This window comes from Sapajus apella, unplaced genomic scaffold (assembly GCF_009761245.1).
Source record: "Sapajus apella isolate SASKATOON/1434 unplaced genomic scaffold, GSC_monkey_1.0 scaffold53, whole genome shotgun sequence".
Taxonomy (NCBI): domain Eukaryota; kingdom Metazoa; phylum Chordata; class Mammalia; order Primates; family Cebidae; genus Sapajus; species Sapajus apella.
In genome coordinates, this window is record NW_022436993.1 from 15,565,301 (window position 1) to 15,589,581 (window position 24,281).

The window sequence follows — 24,281 nt, forward strand, 5'->3', positions numbered from 1 at the left end:
TGGTTTGTCATAGTCAGTATTTATGAACAAGTCTTCCATCTCACAATTTGGTACTCTCAGGATTCTTTGGTTCAGAGAATAGGTTCAGATTCCAGTTCTGTCGCCAGCTGTGGAGGCCTTGGTCAAGTTACTTGGTCAGGTCTCAGTTTACTCATTGATAAAATAGGGAGAATAAAACCCACCTCATAAAGATTTTAGTATTAAATGAGATAATGTATGTAAAATGTTTAGTATGGTACCATGAGTAGTAGGTATTACTATTACAGTTTCTTTGAAAGTTTACTTGCCTTAAGGGCATGATATTTTCATATTAAAGTTGGATGTTTAATTGAAAATGTTAAGAATCGATAACTATACTTCCAGATAATATAAATGTTGGCCAGGTGTGGTGGTTTGTATTTGTAATCCTAGCACTTTGGAAGGCTGAGGTGGGAGGACCCCTTGAGCCCAGGAGTGTGAGACCAGCCAGGGCAACGTACTGACCTTGTCTCTATTTTTAATTAACAGTGTTTTAAAATTTAAAAAATAGATAATATAAATGTTAATGTTTTCTTGGCGTAGTTATAATGCTTTTTCATGTATATGTGTGTGTGTGTGTGTGTGTGTGTGTGTGTGTGTGTGTGTATATATATATATATATACCTTTTTTTTTTTTTTAAAGACGGGGTTTCACCATGTTGGCCAGGCTGGTCCCGAACTCCAGACCTCAGGTGATCCACCCACCTCAGCTTCCCTAAGTGCTCGGATTACAGGCATGAGCCACTGCACTTGGCTGACCATTTTAAAAATAGGACCAAGAGACTTTTTTTTGGTTCTGAGTTTTACCAGTGGGGTTAACTAAAGCTTTTAGGTGTCGTTGTCAAAATTAATGCATAGAACAAGGGAGTGGAGAGCAATGAGAGGGTGAAAGAAAAAGTAGAAGGAAAAGGTAGTTTTCCATGTTGGTCCGGCTGGTCTCGAACTCCCGACCTCAGGTGATCCACCCGCCTCAGCCTCCCAAAGTAATGGGATTACAGGCGTGAGTCACCACGACCAGCCGTTCTTTACTTTTTTAAGGAAAAATCCAAGCCGAAACAAAAGTAGAGAATATAATATATGGAACCTCCACGTACCCATCACTCAGATTCAGCTACTATCAACTCTAAAACAATGTCATTTAATTGTAAATACTGCAGAATGTATCTGTGAACATTTTGAGTCAGTATTTTTGCAGGTACATGCCATAGCCTTTATCTGAGAAGATACAGGGTGTGGCATGTACCTGCAAAAACTAGTGTTTCTATTGGCCTAGGTTGCTTTCTGTGATGCTAACATTTTATTAGAGTACTGAAGTAAAATTTTTTGTATTTAAAAAATATTGATATTGCAAATGATTTTTTTTGGTAACCTAGTTTTAAGTACTGTAATTTAAAACTTATATTTGAAAATATTTAAGTATACTATAGCTTTTGATAAAAAAACTGAAGGCCAGCTGGGCACTGTGGCTCATGCTTGTAATCCCAGCAGTTTGGGAGGCCAAGGCAGGTGGATCACTGGAGGTCAGGAGTTCAAGCAGTCTGACCAATAGGGTGAAAACCCATCTTCACTAAAAATACAAAAATCAGCTGAGTGTGGTGGCACATGCTTATAATTCCAGCTGGGAATTATAAGGGAGGCTGAGGTGGAAGGATCGCTTAAACCTGGGAGGTGGAGGTTGTAGTGTGAGCCGAGATCGCACCACAGTACTCCAGCCTGGGCAACAGAGCCAAACTCCAAAAAAAAAAAAAAGAAAAAGAAAAACAAAAAAATGAAGGGCCAACACAATGGCTCACACCTGTAATCCCAGCACTTTGGGAGGCTCAGGTGGGTGGATCAATCACTTGAGCTTAAGAGCTGGAGACCAGCATGATCAACATGAGGAAATCCATCTCTACTAAAAATACAACAGTTAGCTGGGTGTGGTGTTGACTGTCTGCAGTCCCATCTACTTGGTGGGCTGAGGCAGGTGGCTCCCTTGAGCCCAGGAGGTCGAGACTTCAGTGAGTTGTGATTGTGCCAGTGTGCTCCAGCCTGGGTGACAAAGTGAGATGCTGTATTTTTTTTTTTTTTTTTTTTTACTTTTTATTCATTTATTTTTTTGAGACAGGATTTCACCATGTTGGCCAGGTTGGCCTCGAACTGCTGACCTCAGGTGATGCGCCCACCGCGGCCTCCCAAAGTGCTGGGATTACAAGTGTAATCCACTGTGCCCGGCCGAGACACTGTCTTAAAGAGAAAACAAAAAACTGAGAAGTTTAGGTAATTTTCTACTTCTGAAATAGAATTTTGATTTTCTTATACACAACTCTTACATAATTTAGGAGTTAAAACATGAAGCACTGTGGGTAAAAGAAATTAGCTAGTTGTTTTTTTTTTTTTTTTTTTTTTTTTTTCGCTCTTGTTAGGGTTTTTTGTTTTTTTTCCCGCGATCTCGGCTCACCGCAACCTCCGCCTCCTGGGTTCAGGCAATTCTCCTGCCTCAGCCTCCTGAGTAGCTGGGATTACAGGCACACGCCACCATGCCCAGCTGAATTTTTGTATTTTTAGTAGAGACGGGGTTTCACCATGTTGACCAGGATGGTCTCGATCTCTTGACCTCGTGATCCACCCGCCTCGGCCTCCCAAAGTGCTGGGATTACAGGCGTGAGCCACCGCGCCCGGCTAGCTAGTTCTGAATAGAGAAATAGATTTTTAGAAAAGAAAAATCCAGAATTTTCCTCCAAAATACAGTTTTTTGTTCCATAGTTACTTTCAGTTGACTATAAATAAGCCTGTACCGTAGGCCAGTGCTATCCAGTAGAACTTTCTGTGGAAGTGTTCTGTATCTGCCCTGCTATGGATGGTAGCCATTAGTCACATGTGGAATTGAGCACTTGAAATACAGATACTGACTGAAGAACAGAATTTCAAATTTTATTTAATTTTAATTCATTTTCATTTAAGTAACCACATATGACTAGTACAGTAGTTTTTGGGTGATGATTTTGTCCCCAAAGGATATTTAGCAATGTCTGGAGTTATATTTGGTTGTCAAAATGAGGGAGAAGCTACTTGCCTGCACTGCATAGCAGGCAGAGACACTGCTAAAGCTCCTAAGTGCACATGGTGGCCCCTTCCCTCCAAAAGAATTATGCTGCCCAAACTATCAGTGGTGCTGAACTGTGGAAACCCTGGGCGATAGCTACTCTGTATTGGCAGATATAGCACAGAACATAACGATTTTATGTTCACGTTTATTTATAAATCAACTTCGACTAATCCAGATGAAGAGGTTAAAAGTCCAGTTTAATTTGAGGTAGTTTACTGTTTTTGCATCCGAATGTTTGATGATAAGGTTAGAGCAATGAAGTGCGATTTGGGAGTCTGCTCTTCTGTTTTGTCCATTGACTTACAGGAAGCAAGGGCTTGTTTATGTTTCCTTTCTCAGCTGAAATACTGACATTGAATATCGTATGAAATAGTGAACCACCATCTCATCATGGTTGTCAAATGCTAGGGTTAAAGCTGACTCAAAATGTTAACAGATACATTCTGCAGTATTTACAATTAAATGACATATTGTTTTGGAGTTGATAGTAGCTGAATCTGAGTGATGGGTACGTGGAGGTTCTGTACATTATATTATCTACTTTTGTTTCGGCTTGGATTTTTCCTTATAAAAAGTAAAGAACGGCTGGGCGTGGTGGCTCACGCCTGTAATCCTATTACTTTGGGAGGCTGAGGCGGGCGGATGACCTTAGGTCGGGAGTTTGAGACGAGCCTGACCAACATGGAGAAACCAGGTCTCTACTAAAAATACAAAATTAGCCGGGCGTGGTGGCACTTGCCTGTAATCCCAGCTACTCAGGAGGGAGGCTGAGGTAGGAGAATCATTTGAACCTGGGAGGCGGAGGTTGCAGTGAGCCGAGATTGTGCCATTGCACTCCAACCTGGGATACAAGAGCAAAACTCCATTTTAAAAAAAGTGAAAAACAAGTACTTAGACATGGGCGTAACTAATAATGATAGGATGTGGAATGTGACCAATAACTTACGTTATCACAGAAATAATATTCATTTTACATGCCTTTATTTACTCTTTTAAAATTGCCAAGCTGCATTAATATGTTCTGTGTAAAAAATAGTGTCTTTTGATTTAAAAAGTCACTGCATCTACGGTACTGACATTCTTTTCCTCTTACAGATTGTCCTGGGTCACATAATGCCAGCTGAGCGTAAAAAGCCAGCAAGTATGGAAGAAAAAGACTCTTTACCAAATAACAAGGAAAAAGACTGCAGTGAAAGGCGGCCAGTGAGCAGCAAGGAGAAGCCAAAAGACGATATTAAGCTCACTGCCAAGAAGGAGGTCAGCAAGGCCCCCGAAGACAAGAAGAAGAGACTGGAAGATGATAAGAAAAAAAGGGAAGACAAGGAACGCAAGAAAAAGGAAGAAGAAAAGGTAAAGGCAGAGGAAGAATCAAAGAAAAAAGAAGAAGAGAAAAAGAAACATCAAGAAGAAGAGAGAAAGAAGCAAGAAGAGCAGGCCAAACGTCAGCAAGAAGAAGCAGCAGCTGCTCAGATGAAGTAAGGCGGTTGATTGTAGTTACTGATGTGAGGGAATGGGAAGATTGGAATATTTTTGGGGAAAAAAAAACATTATTTGAAATATAGTGCCCTGGGTGCAGCTCTTTAAGAATTGGAAGTATCTGGCCGGGTGTGGTGGCTCACGCCTGTAATCTCAGCACTTTGGGAGGCTGAGGCGAATGGGTGGGCAGATCACGAGCTCAGGAGATCAAGACCATTCTGGCTAACATGGTGAAACCCTGTCTTTACTAAAAATTAAAAAAAAAAAAAAAGAAGAAGAATTGGGAGTATCTTAATTTATTTGTTCCATTAGTTTCACTGACTATAGACATGCTTAAAGTGCTTTAATTATTAAAATTACATAATAATACCAATATTTAATGAGTACCATTTGAGGTCTTGGGTAATCTGGTTTATTTAATTTATTTATTTATTTAGAGATGGAGTCTTGCTTAGTCGCCCAGGGTGGAGTGCAATGGCACTATCTCAGCTCACTGCAACCTCCACCTCCTTGGTTCAAGTGATTCTCCCACCTTAGCCTCCTGAGTAGCTGGGATTACAGACACCCGCCATCATGCCCAGCTAATTTTTGTATTTGTAGAGATGGGATTTCACCATGTTGGCCAGGCTGGTCTTGAACTCCTGACCTCAGGTGATCCCCCTGCCTCAGCCTCCCAAAATGTTGGGATTACAGGCGTGAGCCACTGTGCCTGGCTGTTTATTTAGAAAATTTTTTTTTCATGTGAAATTAGTGGGGCATAGTCGTGCACACCTGTAATCCCAGTTACTCAGGAGGCTGAGGCAGGAGAATCACTTGAACTCAAAAGGTAGAGGTTGCAGTGAGCCAAGATTGAGGGCACTGTACTCCTGCCTGGGCAACAGAACAAGACTGTGTCTCAGAAAAATAAAAACTTCTTTTCATGGTAGGATGATACTCCATTTTTTAAAGTTGAAAACCTTCAGGTGGCTGCTGTTTCTTGAGTTCTTTTTTTTTTTTTTTTTTTTTTGAGACGGAGTTTCGCTCTTGTTACCCAGGCTGGAGTGCAATGGCGCGATCTCGGCTCACTGCAACCTCTGCCTCCTGGGTTCAGGCAGTTCTCCTGCCTCAGCCTCCTGAGTACCTGGGATTACAGGCACACGCCACCATGCCCAGCTAATTTTTTGTATTTTTAGTAGAGACGGGGTTTCACCATGTTGACCAGGATGGTCTCGATCTCTTGACCTCGTGATCCACCCGCCTCGGCCTCCCACAGTGCTGGGATTACAGGCTTGAGCCACTGCGCCCGGCCTCTTGAGTTCTTATATATCAGGCATTATATAGAATACATTAGCATCTATCCTAAGACAGTGCCAGTGAAGTAAGTTTTATGGTCCTCATTTTACAGATTAATAAAATGAAGCTTAAGGAGGGTAAGTAAGTTGCCTAAGGTCACAGCAAATAGTAGAGCTGCTGGGATTTAAAGCTAGGTCGGCCTTACTTTAAAACTCTTGACTGTTCATTAAGCACAATTCCACAATGCCTCCCATTCTTATCTTTATTTAAGTCTTTTTAACCTTGTAAATCTGTGGAAGTAAATAATAAACTAGTGGCAAATGTAGTTCTCGTAGAGATGTATCAGAAGTGACTATAGTTAAGTAGCATGAGTTCTTCTCTGAATATAAAACTTACTAGACCAGGCATGGTGGTTCATGCCTGTAATCCCAGCATGTTGGGAGGCTGGGGCAGGAGGATTGGTTGACGCCAGGAGTTCGACACCAGCCTGGCAAACATAGCAAGACCCTGTCTCTTTGAAGAAAAAAGAAAGAATAAATATATCACTTTTTTTAATAAAAGAATTTTTTAAGAGTAATCCCAGCATGTTGGGAGGCTGAGGCAGGAGGATTGGTTGACGCCAGGAGTTCGAGACCAGCCTGGCAAACATAGCAAGACCCTGTCTCTTTGAAGAAAAAAGAAAGAATAAATATATCACTTTTTTTAATAAAAGAATTTTTTAAGAGGGCAACTTACTCTTTTTAAGCTTCATTTTATTCTATAAAATGAGGCTCATAAAATTTAACTCATTGGCACTGTCTTGTGGATATTTGCTAATATATTTTGTACAGTGCCTGGTACATAGTAAGAGCTCAACAAACTCTAGCCAGGCTGGAGTGCAGTGGTATGATGCCAGCTCACTGCAGCCTTGACCTCCTGGGCTCAAGCTGTCTTCCCACCTCATCCTCCTGGGTAGTGGGGACTACAGGTGCATGCCACCAAACCTGGTTATTTTTGTACTTTTTATAGATAGAGTTTCACTATATTGCCCCGGCTGGTCTTAAACTCTTGGACTCAAGCAATCCTCCTGCCTCAGCCTCCCAAAGTGTTGGGATTACAGGCGTGAGCCACCATGCCTGGCCTAAAAAAATTGCTTTTTGGAAATGGTGTCTTACTATTTTGTGTAATCTAGTCTGTAATTGCTGAGCTCAAGTGATCCTCCCACTACAGCTTCCTTAGTAGTTGGAACTATATACGTGCAGCAGTGTGCATGGCCAAATATGTAATTTAAAAAGCTTTTGGCAAACACAGTTTTGTATAGGTCTCTAAAACAGCCACCTTTATTCTCAGAGTTGTTCTTTAGGACTTCTACCTTCTTTTTTTGGAGCGGGGCAGGGGCATTGACGTGTTGTTACCCAGGCTAGAGTGCAATGGCTACTCCCAGGTTCCATCATAACACACTGTAGCCTCCAACTCCTGGACTCGAGTGATTCCTCCTATCTTAGCCTCCTGAGTAGCTGGCATTATAGGCCCATGCCACCACCACTAGCCAGGACCTCTACTTTTAATAAGGAACAGGAGCCTTAGGTCTGCAAGGCTATAGTAGTGCCTAGTTTTAGAATATTCAGAACGATAATTCTTGAGAGATTGTTTTCTTTTCTTTTTCTTTTTTTTTTTTTTTTTTTGAGACAGGGTCTTGCTTTGTCCCCCAGGCTGGAGTGCAGTGGGCTGGTCTTGGCTCACTGTAATCTCTGCTTCCTGGGTCAACTGATCCTCCTGCCTCAGCCTGGGAAGTAGCTGGGACTATAGATGCATACCACTACATCTGGCTAATTTTTGTATTTTTTGTAGAGAGGAGGTTTTGCTATGTTTACCAAGCTGATTTTGAACTCCTGAGCTCCTGGGAAAATTACAGATATATGCAAAAATAGAATAGTATAGTGAACTAGTCCCCCATCTACCTAGCATACATCCCCCTGGAGTATTCTTTTTTTTTTTTGAGACGGAGTTTCACTCATGTTACCCAGGCTGGAGTGCAATGGCGCGATCTCGGCTCACCGCAACCTCCACCTCCTGGATTCAGGCAATTCTCCTGCCTCAGCCTCCTGAGTAGCTGGGATTACAGGCACGCACCACCATGCCCAGCTCATTTTTTGTATTTTTAGTAGAGACGGGGTTTCACCATGTTAACCAGGATGGTCTCGATCTCTTGACCTCGTGATCCACCCGCCTCGGCCTCTCAAAGTGCTGGGATTACAGGCTTGAGCCACCGCGCGTGGGCCCCCTGGAGTATTTTAAAGCATTATAGCATTTTACCCATAAAAACTTCATTATATATCCTAAAGTGTTTTCAGTGCAGGTGAAAACTGAGTTGTTTAATGTATGTACATACTTTCTTATAATATACTTTCACTGCTCATTTGGTGTCTGTGTGTTGCTGGAAGACTTCAAGATACTCAGCTGTTCATGTTCTCAGTGATGGAGGCCACCTTTCTGTTAAAATATTTTAGCTTTTAGTGGAAAAATCATAATTATATTGTAACTCAGGGGTGATTATTTCAGAAAATACTTTTTTTGGAGATTTATATATATGTCTGTAATTTTTTGGGACAGCGTCTCATTCTGTCGCCCAGGCTGGAGAGCTATGGTGTGATCGTGACTCACTGCAACTTCACGCTCCCAGGCTCAAGTGATCTTCCTGTCTTAGCCTCCCAGGTAACTGGGACTACAGGCATGTGTCACCATGTCCAGCTAATTTTTTTAATTTTTTGTAGAGATCGGGTCTCACTATGTTGCCCAGGCTTTGCTCAAGTGATCCTCCCACCTCAGCTTCCCAAAGTGGAGATTTAAGTTGTATATTTTGTTATCTCAAAAACTTCAAAAAACTTCAAAATCAGGTTGTTTGTCATCCCTCACTCCTGCCTATTTTATTACTTCTGCAATTTAAACTTGTTCTAATCTTTTTAGTGGAAAAAGGTTATATTTGTTTTTAGTTATTCTTTTCAGGATAAACTCAGTCTACTAGCTTTTCCTTAAAGGTTTCTTATTTGATAATTGTTTTCTGGTGCCTTTCTAAATTTTCTAAGTCACTGGAATTTTAAAGAGCCCAAACCTAGGGAGGTACTTTGTTAAAGGCTTGGTTAATGTGCTGAGTATGGAAAAACTATGTCTAGGTCAGGTGCAGTGGCTCATGCCTGTAATCCCAGCATTTTGGGAGGCCGATGAAGGTGGATTATCTGAGGTCAGGAGTTCAAGACCAGCCTGACCAACATGGTAAAACCCTGTCTCTACTAAAAACACAAAAACTAGCCAAATGTGGTGATGCACCTGTAATCCCAGCTGCTCGGGAGGCTGAGGTGGGAGAATTGCTTGAACCTGGGAGACAAGAGGTTGCAGTGAGCGGAGGTCACACCACTGCACTCCAGCCTGGGCAACAGAGTGAGACCGTGTCTCAAAAAAAAAAAAAGACTAACATTTTAAACCTTTTTTTTTTTTTTTTTTGAGACGGAGTTTCTCTCTGTTGCTCAGGCTAGAGTGCAGTGGTATGATCTTGGCTCACTGCAGACCCTGCCTCCTGGGTTCCAGTGATTCTCCCGCCTCAGCCTCCTGGGTAGCTGGGACTACAGGCATGCGCCACCATGCCTGGCTAATTTTTGTATTTTTAGTAGAGATAGGGTTTCACCATGTTGGCCAGGCTGGTCTCAAACGCCCAATCTCAAGTGATCTGCCTGCCTTGGCCCCCCAAAGTGTTAGGATTACAGGCGTGAGCCACCGCGCCTGGCCTCAAAACATTTTTAATGCATTCTTTTATAGTCCTTTTTTTTTTTTTTTTTTTTTTTTAAGACAAAGCCTTGCTCCGTCACCTAGGCTGGAATGTAGTGGTGTGATCTCGGCTTATGGCAACCTCTGCCTCCTGGGCTCAAGCGATTCTTCTGCCTCAGCCTTCCAAATAGCTGGGATTATAGGCGCCCGCCACCACAGCTGGCTAATATTTGTATTTTTTAGTAGAGATGGGTTTCACTGTGTTGGCCAGGCTGGTCTTGAACTCCTGACCCCACCTACCTCAGTCTCCCAGAGTGCTGGGCGCCACCACTCCTGGTCTTATAGTGTTTATTCTTTGTGGACAATTTTTTTTTGTTGTTGTTGAAGCATTGTGCCTCAGCCTCCTGAGTAGCTGGGACCATGGGTATGTGCCATCATGCCTGGCTAATTTTTTGTATTTTTAGTAGAGATGGGGTTTCACCATGTTGACTAGGCTGGTCTTGAACTCCTGACCTCAGGTGATCTGCCTGTTTTGGCCTCTCAGAGTGCTGGGATTACAGGCATGAGCCACCATGCCCAGCCAGTAAAATGTCTTTAAAAGTAGTGAAAGGTCTTTTGAATCTTGTAGATTATTATATTTAGATAATTTTTTCATTGGCTTTTCTCTTAGGTGATTTGTGTAGGTTGCTTCAAAATATATAGAGTATTTTATTTATTTGTTTTGTTTTTATATAGAGAAAAAGAAGAATCTGTTCAGCTTCATCAGGAAGCTTGGGAACGCCATCATTTAAGAAAGGAACTTCGTAGCAAAAACCAAAATGCTCCTGATACCCGACCAGAGGAAAACTTCTTTAGCCGCCTTGACTCAAGTTTGAAGAAAAATACTGCTTTTGTCAAGAAGCTAAAAACTATTACGGAACAACAGAGAGACTCCTTGTCCCATGATTTTAATGGCCTAAACTTAAGCAAATACATTGCAGAAGCTGTAGCTTCTATTGTGGAAGCAAAGCTGAAAATCTCTGATGTGAACTGTGCTGTGCATCTCTGCTCTCTCTTTCACCAGCGTTATGCTGACTTTGCCCCGTCACTTCTTCAGGTCTGGAAAAAACATTTTGAAGCAAGGAAAGAGGAGAAAACACCTAACATTACCAAGTTAAGAACTGATTTGCGTTTTATTGCAGAATTGACAATAGTTGGGATTTTCACTGACAAGGAAGGTCTTTCCTTAATCTATGAACAGCTAAAAAATATTATTAACGCTGATCGGGAGTCCCATACTCATGTCTCTGTAGTGATTAGTTTCTGTCGACATTGTGGAGATGATATTGCTGGACTTGTACCAAGGAAAGTAAAGAGTGCTGCAGAGAAGTTTAATTTGAGTTTTCCTCCTAGTGAGATAATTAGTCCAGAAAAACAACAGCCTTTCCAGAATCTTTTAAAAGAGTACTTTACGTCTTTGACCAAACACCTGAAAAGGGACCACAGGGAGCTCCAGAATACTGAGAGACAAAACAGGTGATTTTCAAATGTTTCTCAGAGTTGAGAATTTATTTTGGAGCCCATACTTAAAAATGTTTAAAGTCTTCATGCCACTGAAAGAACTTGTGGAAAAGGGCTCTTTACAGGTGATTTCTTAACATTCCAGGAAAATTTCAAAGTAGAACAGTCTTGAGCACTCATGTTTTAATGTGAGTCTACAGTAGATTTTGTTTTTGATTTTAAAAGAAATCTGGCAAGTAGATAGTGATTTTTTGCTTTGTGTATGTGTTTTCTTCCTGTGATTTTAAACACTCCTTAATAATTGAGGGGTAGATTTTCTTTTTCTGTCACTTAAACTTACCTGCTAATATCCATAACAGGTTTACTTTTATTGTTTTGTATTTTAAGTTATTAATGTCACTGTTGCTCTTTTTAAGAAAATGAATTAATTATCAGAGGTATTTCAGATTAGAATTTTGGGAGGTAATGCACAAAATTAGCTGTGAAAAAATTTCTTAAATGCAACTATAAAATGTATTTGTAGGAGTCTTCTTCCTGGGGGCATTCATTTAAAATTCTAAAGGAGTAATGTACTTTGCCTCTGGTAATTGGTGAAAAGACCTGACTTTGGAGCCAGTTTTGATTGTTAAAAGGTATTGTAGATTATTGTGTAGTATTTATACCTGAGGAGCAACAAGAACCTAGAAGTAGATGTAGTTTGTGGGCATTAGGTCAACTTTTATAGAGGATAGATTTGGAGGAGAACTGAGAGGGTGTAGAAAAGTCGTGATAGCCATAGCATGTGGCTGAGTATTAAGCTACAACTATTTAAATTGCATGGTTTAGAATCTGAAATTACTGTTGATCAGAAATTTGTATAGGAGAGTATCTTTTTCTTATTTCCTAAGTCTGTGTTGGGGAGGAGTGGTTTAAGTAATTACCACTGGAAGGTGATTGACTTAACCAGAGGACTCTAAAGGAATAGTGTTGGCCAGTAGTACAGTTAGGACAGGGTCAAGGTAGAGACTACGTGGTTAAATCTTTGTGGCTGAAGGTCACTCAGAGGTGAGAATAAGATGGCAATGGTGTTATCAATACTTCTTAGGAAAAAGAAAAAGGCTTATTACCCTTGTTTTGTGTTTTGATTTGTGAGGACCTCTTTAAACTTTGAAGAGGCAACCACAGAATGTACTTGTACCATCAGTAATGGGCTACAAAGGATTATGGTGGTCCTTTATTTATACTTCTCACTTAGGGCTTCTTATTTATGATTTCCATATGCTTTGTCAGTTTCGTAGTCCTTTGTTCATACATTCTACCTAATACATTATAACTGATTTGTAAGTATCTGATGATTGATTAGTTCTTGGCTACTTTGAGGGAGTGAGTGTGTGTGTGTTTGCTTTTGATTGGACTCAGAATCTTGGAGAGTGGAGAGATTCTCCAGTGTTTTAATCCAATCCATTCACCTTTCCAATGTAGGAATATATTTATAGATTATTTAACAGATAAGATGATTTTTCCTCTGAATACTTCCCAAAGGAGCTCAGTTCTCTCTGAGCCATTTCAATGATGGAAACACTTACGGGCTAGGAATTCTTTGTTATATCAAGTGGAAATTTAACTTCTCACAAAATGATTCCCTTTGATTTGATTCTTTTTTCTGGTATGGATGGAGTAAATGTACTCAAAGTAGGAGATCCATGAACTTTTTACCTCTCATAATTAATTAAACACAGAAACTGAGAGTAAGCATTTAGAAAGTATTATAGAATTTTCAGGGGCCATGGTATTCTTACTATACTTTTACAAAAGTGTCCAATGGTTGGGGAAGGAAAGTTGGCCGTTTACTACAGATGGTTTGAGGAACACTGGTACAGGATATATGTGTCTTTTATTCCCATGACAGTATCTCAGATATTCACAGGCTGCCACCAAAAAAAGGATACTTGTTTTGTATGCATTCTTTTCTATCTGTGACCTAAAATTGCCTTATTTTTTATAGCTACCTTGTCATTCTTTTGTTTTTTGTAAAGCTTATTAGCACTAAAGCTTTATTTCTCATATGAACTGCTGACAAGCCAGTTCTTCTTCACCTTGAACTGGTGAAATACGATTTTTAAAGCCTAAATGTGTACTTGCTTATCTCTGTAAACTTTATTTAGATGTTTTTGGTATATTATTTAGCCTTATTAAAAACTTTGGATTTGATTACATGTATGTTATTAATAGTACTGGCTGGGCATGGTGACTGACACCTATAATGCTACAACTTTGGGAGGCTAAGGCAGAATGATCACTTAAGCCCAGGAGTTTGAGACTAGCCTGGTCAACATGGTGAAACCCCATTGCTACAAAAAATATAAAAATTAGCTGGGTGTGGTGGTGTGCGCCTGTAGTTTCAGCTACTTGGGATGGGAGAATCAGTTGAGCCTGGGAAGTTGAGACTACAGTAAACCATGACTGTGCCACTGCACTCTAGCTTGGGCGACAGAGAGAGACCCTGTATTAAAACAAAAACTGAATAATACTTATCCTCTGGTCGCATTGAGCTTTGATAAGCAGCTCTTCTATTTTATTATTAAGTCATTGATAAAAATTTGAAAAGGATGTAGTGTTAAGAATATAGCTTTGTGGCCTTTCCCTAGAAACTTTTATCCATTTGATACAGAACTGTTCATCTTTAGTGATTAGAGAAGTTTACTTATGTAGAGTAAACTGACTTTAGCATTGTCACAGCCTTTTTTTTGGATACAGAGTCTCGCTGAGTATCCTAGGCTGGAATGCAGTAGCACCATCTTGGCTCACAGCAACCTCCGCCTCCTGGGTTCAAGTGATTTCTAATACCCCAGCCTCCCGAGTAGCTGGGATTACAGGCACGTGCTACCACACCCAGCTGATTTTTGCATTTTTAGTAGAGATGGGGTTTCTCCATGTGGGCCAGGCTGGTCTCAAACTCCTCACCTCGGGTGATCCCCCGGCCTCGGCCTCCCTAAGTGCAGGGATTACAGGCGTGAACCACTGTGCCTGGCCATCACAGCCTTTTTATCATGGGAGACTGCCCATTTAGATGTAATGATTTGAGGATGTGAGAATCTTAATTACCATATGGAAAATAATTGGCGTATGGCTTAATAAATCATGCCTAAGGATAGCTTCAACTTGAGCAGCCACGATAGTGAAAATACAGATATGTGACTGACCAAAAAAGACACCAGGAATGGATTAGGGCAGAATCCCTACTTGGCCTAATGATAGTTTCCTACCTTCTAAGAGGGTTCATTATGGTGTTCTGCCTAAAATGATCATTTTCTCCCTCTCAGTTTTTATCCAGTAGCTGTTTTTTTTTTTTTCTTTTTCATTTTTTTGTGACAGGGTCTCACTCTGTTACCTGGGCTAGAGTGCAGTTGTGTGATCATGGCTCAGTGTTGCTTTGACCTCCTGGGGCTTAAGGGATCATCCTACCTCAGACTCCCAAGTGGCTGGGACTACAGGCATGTGCCACCATGCCTGGTTAATTTTTAAAATTTTTTTATAGAGAGGGGAATCTCCCTGTATTGCTTAGGCTGATCTTAAACTTCTGGGGTCAAGCAGTCCTCCCGCCTTGGCCTCCCAAATTGTTGGGATTATAGGTGTTGTGAACCACTGTGCTTGGTCCCACCCCACTTTTACTTAATTAATTAATTGATTGATTTTTTGAGATGGGGTTTCACTCTGTTGCCCAGGCTGGACTACAGTGGTGCGATCTTGGCTCGCTGCAACCTCCGCTTCTGGGGTTCAAGCAGTTCTGTCACCTCAGCCTCCTGAGTAGCTGGGACTACAGGCACATGGCACCATGCCTGACTAATTTTTGTATTTTTAGTGGAGACGGGGTTTCGGCATGTTGCCCAGGCTAGTCTCGAGCTCGTGGCCTCAGATGATCTGCCTGCTTTGGCCTCCCAAAGTGCTGGGATTATATGTGTGAGCCACTGTGTCTGGCCTCCACTCCAACCTTTAAAAGAATTTTTGTGAAAATAGAGATGTGGCCTCACAGTGTTGTCCAGGCTGGCCTCGAACTCCTTGGCTCAAACAATCCTCCTGCCATGTCATGGCCTCCCAGACTTCTGGGTTTATAAGTGTGGCCCACTGCACCTCTCATCCAGTAGGTGTTTTGATGTTTTTCTGCATCATAGGACTAAATCATGGACAATAGTTCTTCCAGTAAGGTTTCTCTGAGGCATGGTAAAGCTAGAACACTAAGTTAGTTAATATTTAAGACTCCTACTTATTTAAATTTCTTTAAGCCTTTTATTCTGCATCTTTTATTATTTTGTTTTTTTGAGACAAGTTCTCACTTTGTCACCCAGGCTGGAGTGCAGTGGCAGGCTAGAGTGCTCACTTTAGTCTTCACCTCCTGGCTCAAGCAATCCTCCCACATCAGCCTCTCGAGTAGCTGGGACCCTAGGCACCCAGCACCACACTTCCCTGATTTTTTGTATTTTTGGTGGAGACAGGATTTCTCCATGTTGCCCAGGCTGGTCTCAAACTCCTGAGCTCAAGCCACCTACCCACCTTGGCCTACTACAGTGCTGGGATTACAGACATGAGCCTCTAATGTGCCTGGCTAATTTTTTTGTATTTTTAGTAGAGGCAGGGTTTCACCATGTTGGCCTGGCTGGTCTTGAATTCCTGACCTCAGGTGATCTACCCTCCTCGGCCTCCCAAAGTGCTGGGATTACAGATGTGAGCCACTGTGCCCATCCTTAATTTTAAACAATCTAGTAAAAAGTAGGGTGATTTCTTTTTTAAGTGACTTGAGGGACTTGCAGTTATCTAATTTTTTTGAGATGGGCTCTCGCTCTGTCACCAGGCTAGAGTGCAATGACACAGTCTCGGCTTACTGTGACCTCTGCCTCCCAGGTTCAAGTGTTTCTCCTGCTTCAGCCTCCTGAGTAGCTGGGACTACAGGTGCCCGCCACCATGCCTGGGTAATTTTTTTTTTTTTTTTTTTAGTAGAGATGGGTTTTTACCATGTTGGCCAGGCTGGTCTTGAACTCCTGACCTCGTGATCTGCCTGCCCCAGCCTCCCAAAGTGCTGGTATTACAGGCATGAGCCACTGCACTGGGCCAATTTAATTTTTATTGACTATAACTCAATTATGTTACAGAATTTGTTTTTTTCAGTATAGTGAAATTATGAATTCAGGTTGTAGGCCAGAATTCTTGTTTGAGTAATCTTGAAGTGTCTTTATTCCTTTTTATCTCCCTAATTGATGAAGTGTTATGAAGTTTCTCTTCAGCACCTGTGACTCTTAGTAACTTCATGATTGCAGACTTAGACTAGCAGCAATGAGGTGACAAAGTTCAGTAAAAACATTTAAGTAGAATGCAAACATTTTTTCTTCTTCCCATTCTTTTGTTAATGCAAATTCATGAGGCATTATAGACTGATAATTGAATCTTAAAAACGCATCAGCCAATAATGAAATAATATTGCTTTTACTTTCACTTTCATTCCAGGTAAGTTGTACCTTGCTTCATAAGTAGGTTTAATTTATTGGTAGTATTTAAGTACAATTTTGTTACTTCTCTGTACTTTAGACTTAGTGTTATAGCTGTAGTAAGAGCTCTAAAATTATCTCTTAGATATTCTAATTGTGTTTAAATGACTTTGCTGTAGTAGTAATATCCATTTAAATGGGTACAGTTTTGCTTTGCTATGTTCTAGAGTCTTACAAGATTGAGACATCCATAAACAAATTCTAAAATGAAACCAAAAGAAAATCTAAAATAATTGTTCTTTTTTGTTTGTTTTTGATGGAGTCTTGCTCTGTGGCCCAGACTGGAGTGCAGTGGCGTGATCTTGGCTCATTGCAACCTCTACCTCCTGGTTCAAGCGATTCTCCTGCCTCAGTCTCCCAAGTAGCTGGGATTACAGGCACCTGCCACCACACCTGGCTAATTTTTGTATTTTTAGTAGCAGTGGGGTTTTTTAGGCAATAATTAAAATATGTGATGAAATCATATTTTCCGGCTGCTTTTGGTTACATTTTCAGTGAAATTTTGGTCACATTTTTGATAACGATGTAAAGCAGTGATACTTGTTGGTCAGATGTGCTGTGTAATATTTAGTTCCCTCATATGGGTTTTCAAAAACAAACTGAAAACCTTTTCCTGTGAGTTTCATAAAGTTAAAAAAAAAAACTCTGACATTTTTAGTACCTACATTTAAAAATGTTTCATTTTAATTTCATTAGAATTTCTAAATGATCCTTGGGTTTATTTATTTATGTAGACAGGTTCTTTGTCTGTCACCGAGGCTGCAGCACAGTGGCACAGTCACATCTTACGGCAGCCTCAGCCTCCTGGGTTCAGGTGATCCTCCCGCTTCAGCCTCCCGAGTAGCTAGGACTATAGGTGCCCAACACTGCATCCAACTAATTTTTGTATATTTTGTAGAGATGGAGTTTTGCCATGCTGCCCAGGTTGGTCTTGAACTTCTGGGCTCAAGCAGTCCACCATCCTTGGCCTCCCAAAGTGCTAGGACTACAGGCTTTAGCCGCTGTGCCTGGCCGATTCTTGGGTTTTTAAATGTTCAGGCACCATAATGAGTTATTTCTCTGCTTTGTCTGTATTTCATCTTACTGCATGCTGTGGATTTAGTCATTTCAGTATTACATAGTTGTCAAGGGAGGGACATACGGCTACATATGTTAGTTTTATATATAACAGAAATCATAATTGTATTCATTGGTATTCTGTCCTGGTAACTGAGTGCTTGGTGTAAGATATTAAAAAAAAAAAAACTAAACTTGTCTTAAAGACTATTCTCACTGAATAGTAAAGCACATACTCATTAGGTAAGTTAGTGCTGTTAATCATGCATTTGATTAAGGGTAAGGTGTATCACGGAAGCTTTTTTTTTTTTGGAGGCAGAGTCTTGGTGTGTCACCTAGGCTGGAGTGCAGTGGTGCCATCTAGGCTCACTGCAGCCTCCACCTCCTGGGTTTAAGCAATTCTCCTGCCTCAGCCTCCTGGGTAGCTGGGATTACAGGCGTGTGCCACCATGCCTGGCTAATTTTGTTGTATTTTTTAGTAGAGACGGGGTTTCACCATATTGGTCAGGCTGATCTCAAACTGCTGACCTCATGATTTGCCTGCCTCGGCCTCCCAAAGTGCTGGGATTACAGGAGTGAGCCACTGTGACTGGCCTTACTGAAGTTTTAAAGTTTTAGTTTGGTTCCAGTAGGACTGGAGAGGAACTGGAATGCAGACTCAGGGAACCATCACAGAATGAAATCACTTCTAATGGACTCAATGCAAAGTCATAGGCAAATCCACATATGGAAGTGAGAAAAGGACTGTTCATTTTTGTTTTCATAAAGTAGTCATCACCTTGCTACTGCTTATGTATCAGAAATTCTTAGTGTGATTATTATATATCTCAGTGGACTGGATGTTTGTTCTTTGGATAACCAGAATGTCAGAACTTGTTAAGAGAAATGAAGTTCTGGGTTATATTATTCTGAGATATATTTTCTGATTTCTTTTCAGTGTGAAATAATGTTGCATAGTAATTGTCATTAGGGGTTTTGAAATATCTTAGAACCATTATTACCCCATTAATATAATTTGCTTTAGAATAAACTCTTCAGTTTTTGTTTTTTATTTTTATTTTTCCAACTAAAATGCCATGGAATAAACTCTTCAAATTTTTTTTTTTTTAATTAAATTTTTTAGACAGGGTCTGACTCTGTCACCTAGGCTGGAGTGTAGTGGTGCAATCTTGGCTCACTGCAACCTCCGCTTCCGAAGTTCAAGCCATTCTCCTGCCTCAGCCTTCCAAGGAGCTGCGATTACAGGCACCACCATTATTATGCTCAGCTAATTTTTATATTTTTGTAGAGACAAGGTTACACCATGTTGGCCAGGCTGGTCTTGAGCTCCTGACCTCAGGTGATCCACCCGCTTCGGCCTCCAAAAGTGCTGGGATTATAGGCATGAGCTACCATGCCTGGCCCTACGGTGCAAATATTTTTAAGTAAGCTACTTCTGAGCATTACTTATTTGAGTGATTTATTTAATTTTGGTGAGTATGGTGACTAATGCCTGTAATCCTAGCACTTTGGGAGTTTGAGGTGGGAGGATTGCTTGAGGCCAGGAGTTCGAGACCAGCTTGGCCAACATAGCCAGACTCCCATCTCTACAAAAAATAAAAGTAAATTACAGATTTTTTTAAAAAAAATGACTTTCAGCTTACAAAATGAGTTCTATTAGAACTTCTGATTAAAAATTTTAACAAGCTCATTCAAAGTACTAATGTTTCTTTCATAGCTATGAATATGTTAAAATGCTTTGAGTTTTTATTTTAAGGTTTAGAATTCGTTAACAAAATTACTGATAAAATTTTGTTTTTGTAATAGTAGTCTGAAACAAATGTTTGAAGAGAGGGAAATGCCCTCTAATGACAGTATTTTTAGAGAAGCACTTTTTAGCCTGGATTATTATGGTTAAAGTATTTTAACGTTTTGCTAATGTGTTGGTAGGATGATATCTAATGTATATTTAAATAATAAGCAAATGAAATTTCTCATTTTAGAACCTAACAGTCCAGATTTGAATAAAGGAAATTACTGGATTTTATGAATCTGTGCACTGATGCACTTGTAATGGGAACGAATAGTCTGAAAATAGAAAATGTTGTTATTTGAATTGTTATAGTATTTAAACAAAAGCTTATGTGAGTAGAAATAGGGTAAAATGGGATAGTTTTGACATCGTTTCAAATAAGTTGGGAAGAATAAATATAGGCTTGATTTTTCTGCCTTTTTCTCTGTAACTTTAGAAGATGGAACATGGCATTACAGAAAACCTCGTTTTCTTCACTATTCATAAGAAAAGTCAAATAACAAGAAATGAAAAACTTCTAAGTACTACTTTAAAAATAACATAATTTATAATTTATAATTGACTTTTTGAAACATTGTATTTGCATCATGGTTTATAAATTTCAAACCTTATACTACCACATGGATATTTTGTATGTAAAAAATTGGATCCAGCTATATAAGTCTCAATGTTTTATACCAATATAATAAGGCTCTTATTTTGCTCTATACATTTTGGTATTTTCTAATAGTTTTGCGTTTGTAGTTTTGGGCTTAGTGGCGTACTCTTGTACAGTGGAAGAGTCGTTTTGTCCTTAGCTCCTTGATAAGGACTTGCCTGAGTAAATGGGTTTCTCAGTATTTGTTACCTGGATAAATAACCAGTACTTGCACAATAGATTGAGAATTGGCTGTGGGGAAGATGTGGGCTTTTTCATAAGATAATCTTGATTCAGATCGTTATGGAAGTTTAAGGATAACTGTTTCTGTTGTTTTTGAACCTGTTCAAAATCTGTTGGTTTTGAAAACTGAGTTCCGCACATGGAAGTAAGGAAAAGGACTGTTCATTTTTGTTTTCATAAAGTAGTCATCACCTTGCTACTGCTTATGTATCAGAAATTCTTAGTGTGATTATTATATATCTCAGTGGACTGGATGTTAAATATTTTGGTGTTAAATTTTTTTGTTTAGCTCTGTATGTCTGAGGGGAGTGTGATAGTAACGAAAAACCAAATAATTTTTTATTATTTTGTGATATATTGTTAAATATGATATTACTGATTCAAATAATTATGGAGGTTTAAGAATAATTGATTCTTTCTATAACCTGTTGCCTTTGAAAATTGGCTTGTGTAGTTGTGTTAGTTTTGGTTAACTTTGTATGAGAAGAGTATGACTGTAACAAAATACTGAATAATTTAAAATTATTTAGAAGTATATTGTTAAATATTGTGGTATTTCAGCAAGCATGCGTCATATACTTTGAGGAACCAGTGTTAACATTTAATTGTGCAGGTGAATTTGATTATAAATTTCAGATATATTTGAAAATACCAGATTCAAATGTTAAATAAAAATGAAGATTATACTAAATTTGTATGAGAAAATCAAATTACGGAATTTTTCCCATATAACAATGTGTGATGACATCTATTTTGATAAGACTGTCAGATGATTTCATCATTTGTTTATAGGCGCATTCTACATTCTAAAGGGGAGCTCAGTGAAGATAGACATAAACAGTATGAGGAGTTTGCTATGTCTTATCAGAAGCTGCTGGCAAATTCTCAATCCTTAGCAGACCTTTTGGATGAAAATATGCCAGATCTTCCTCAAGACAAACCAACACCAGAAGGTAAGGCATTCTTAGAAACAAACATTGTTTTCTAATAAGCATTGTCACCTTTTGGCTTGTCATATGTGCAGTATTGAGAATTTCAGTTTTTAAAATCGGCTAGGAATGGTGGCTCATGTCTGTAATCTCAGCACTTTGGGAATCTGAGGCAAGAGGATTGCTTGAGACCAGGAGTTTGACAGCAACCTGGGCAACAGGGTGAGACTCCCATCTCTATTTAAAAAAACCTTTTTTGAATAAAGAAATGGTATTAAAACCTATTGATAACCTTGAAAAGCTATTTTTAGTGATCCCTGAAGGGAAGAATCTCTGGACAAAGAGAATAATAATTAACTCATATGATAATATGATGAGTTCTTTCAGATTCTTTTTTTTTTTTTTTTTTTTTTGAGATGGAGTTTCGCTCTTGTTGCCCAGTCTGGAGTGCAATGGTGTGATCTCGGCTCACCGCAACCTCTGCCTCCTGTGTTCAAAGGATTCTCCTGCCTCAGCCTTCCAAGTAGCTGGGATTAACAGGCTTGTACCACCATACCCGGCTAATTTTGTATTTTTAGTAGAGTCGAGATTTCTCCATGTTGGTCGGGCTGGTCTCGAATTCCCAGCCTCAGGTGATCACCCGCCTGATCCCCGCAAAGTGCTGGGATTACAGGTGTGAGGCCTCATTTAGCTTCTTGAGTAATAGATAGATACCTTCCAATTTCCTGGCAATTCTGTTTACTCTAGAAATCTTAAGGGTGAAGTATTTGTAAAATATCCTTTTATAATTAAATAAAAATTCATATCTAATATCTTTAGTAAGAAATACCTATTGTGTACTGTGACTGCATTTATTATATTTATATATAATAATGTACATAATTCCTATACTTTTTTTTCTTTTGATACAAAACCTTGCTCTATTGCCCAGGCTGTAGTGCAGTGGCACAATCTCAGCTCCTGGCAATCTCTGCCTCCCGGGCTCAAATTATCCTCCTGCCAAGTTGCTGGGACTACAGTTGTGCGCCACCATGTCTGGCTAATTAGAGACAAGATTTTACCATGTTGTTGGGGCTTGTCTTGAACTCGAGCTCAAGCAGTCCTCTTGCCTTGTTCTCCCAAATTGGGGTATTATAGGTATGAGCCACTGTACCTGGCCTCCTACTCAGTATCTCAAAAATCATTCTCAAACTTTTTGAATGTTTAAAAAAAGTTTCATCATAGAATTTGTTTTGGTTGACCCTGGCTTGTTTCTCAGAACTTTCTCAGTATATTTGTTATGATGTTTTAGAATAAAAATCTCTTTGTAATATTTAGCATATGGCCTGGTGCAGTGGCTCACGCCTATAATCCCAGCACTTTGGGAGGCTGAGGTGGGCAGATCACAAGGTCAGGAGTTCAAGACCAGCTTGGCCAGTATGGTGAAATACTGTCTCTACTAACGATACAAAAATTAGCTGGGTGTGGTGGCGTGCGCCTGTAGTCTGAGCTACTTGGGAGGCTGAGACTGGAGAATCACTTGAACCTGGGAGGCTGAGGTTACAGTGAGCTGAGATCACGCCACTGCAAAAAAAAAAAAAAAAAAAAATATTTAGCATATGTGGGTATTGATTTTTTTTTTTTGAGATGGAGTCTCACTCTGTCGCCCAAGCTGGAGTGCAGTGGTGTAATCTTGGCTCATTGCAACCTCCACCTCCCAGGTTCAAGCAGTTCTCCCACCTCAGCCTCCCAAGTAGCTAGGACTACAGTTGTGCGCCACCACGCCTTGCTAATTTTTTAATCTTTAACAGAGATGGGATTTCACCGTATTGGCTAAAGCTGGTCTCCACCTCCTGACCTTGTGACCCACCTGCCTTGGCCTCCCACAGTTCTGGGATTACAGGCGTGAGCCACTGTGCCCGGCCTTGGTTGGTTTATTTCTTTACCCTTTTTTCCCTAAATGTCATATTGAAATTTAAGCTAATTTTTATTTTCATTTAAAGTTACTTTAAATGTATTTTTAGACATTTCCCAGAGTTAATAGACCTTGAAAAAATATCCTGTTTTTTTTTTTGTTTGTTTGTTTTTTAGTTTTGGAGACAGAGTCTCACTCCATCACCCAGGCTGGAATATAGTGGTGGAGTCTCGGCTCACTGCAACCCCTGCCTCCCGGGTTCAAGCAGTTCTTGTGCCTCAGCCTCCCATGTAATAACTGGGACTACAGGCATGTGTCACCATGCCTGGCTAATTTTTGCATTTTTAGTAGAGATGGGGTTTCACCATGTTGGCCAGGCTGGTCTCAAACTCCTGAGTGCAGGTGATCTGCCCACCTCAGCCTCCTGAAGTGCTGGGATTACAGGCATGAGCCATTGCACCCAGCCCTGTCGTTTTTTTTTCCCCTCTGTCGCCAGGCTGGAGTGCAGTGGCATGATCTTGGCGGCTCACTGCAGGCTCCACCTTTCAGGTTCAAGCGATTCTCCTGCCTCAGCCTTCCGAGTAGCTGGGGCTACAGGTGTGCGCTGCCACCCAGCTAATTTTTATATTTTTAGTAGAGACAAGGTTTCACCATGTTGGCCAGGATGACCTCGATCTCTTGACCTCATGATCCACCTGCTTTGGCCTCCCATAGTGCTGGGATTATAGGCATGAGCCACCATGCCCAGCCCTATCATTGTTTTAAAAGATCTTTTTGGCCAGGCATGGTGGCTCATGCCTGTAATCCCAGTGCTTGGGGAAGCCAAAGCAGAACGATTGCTTGAGGTGAGTTTGAGACTAGCCTCGGCAATATAGCAAGACCCTGTCTCTATGAAAAATTTAAAAACATAAAAACAAATTAGCCAGGCATGTGGGACAAGCTTGTAGTCCTAGCTACTTGGGAGGCTGAGATGGGAAGATTGCCTGAGCCTAGATGTTCAAGGTTACAGTTAGATAATGATTGCTCCAGCCTGTGTAACAGAGTGAGACTCTGTCTTTTTAGAAAAATTTTTTTTTCATTAGACGTAGAAATTAAGGGCAAGAATTTTTTTTCTTT

General features: G+C 40.3%; 1 protein-coding gene across 4 annotated transcripts in view; it reads left to right on the forward strand.

Annotated features, from left to right (window-relative positions):
- Positions 1 to 24,281, forward strand: part of UPF2 (UPF2 regulator of nonsense mediated mRNA decay) — a 124,843-nt gene that overhangs the window by 3,819 nt on the left and 96,743 nt on the right. For 3 of the 4 annotated variants that reach the window (XM_032244067.1, XM_032244070.1, XM_032244069.1), the window contains exons 2-4: positions 4,202 to 4,581; positions 10,331 to 11,110; positions 21,135 to 21,295. In XM_032244067.1, the coding sequence (XP_032099958.1) occupies positions 4,220 to 4,581; positions 10,331 to 11,110; positions 21,135 to 21,295 (1,303 nt within the window). In that variant the 5' untranslated portion in view covers positions 4,202 to 4,219. Of the gene's footprint in view, positions 1 to 2,235; positions 2,278 to 4,201; positions 4,582 to 10,330; positions 11,111 to 21,134; positions 21,296 to 24,281 lie in introns of those variants that run through there. The other variant, XM_032244068.1, reaches the window with a different exon arrangement.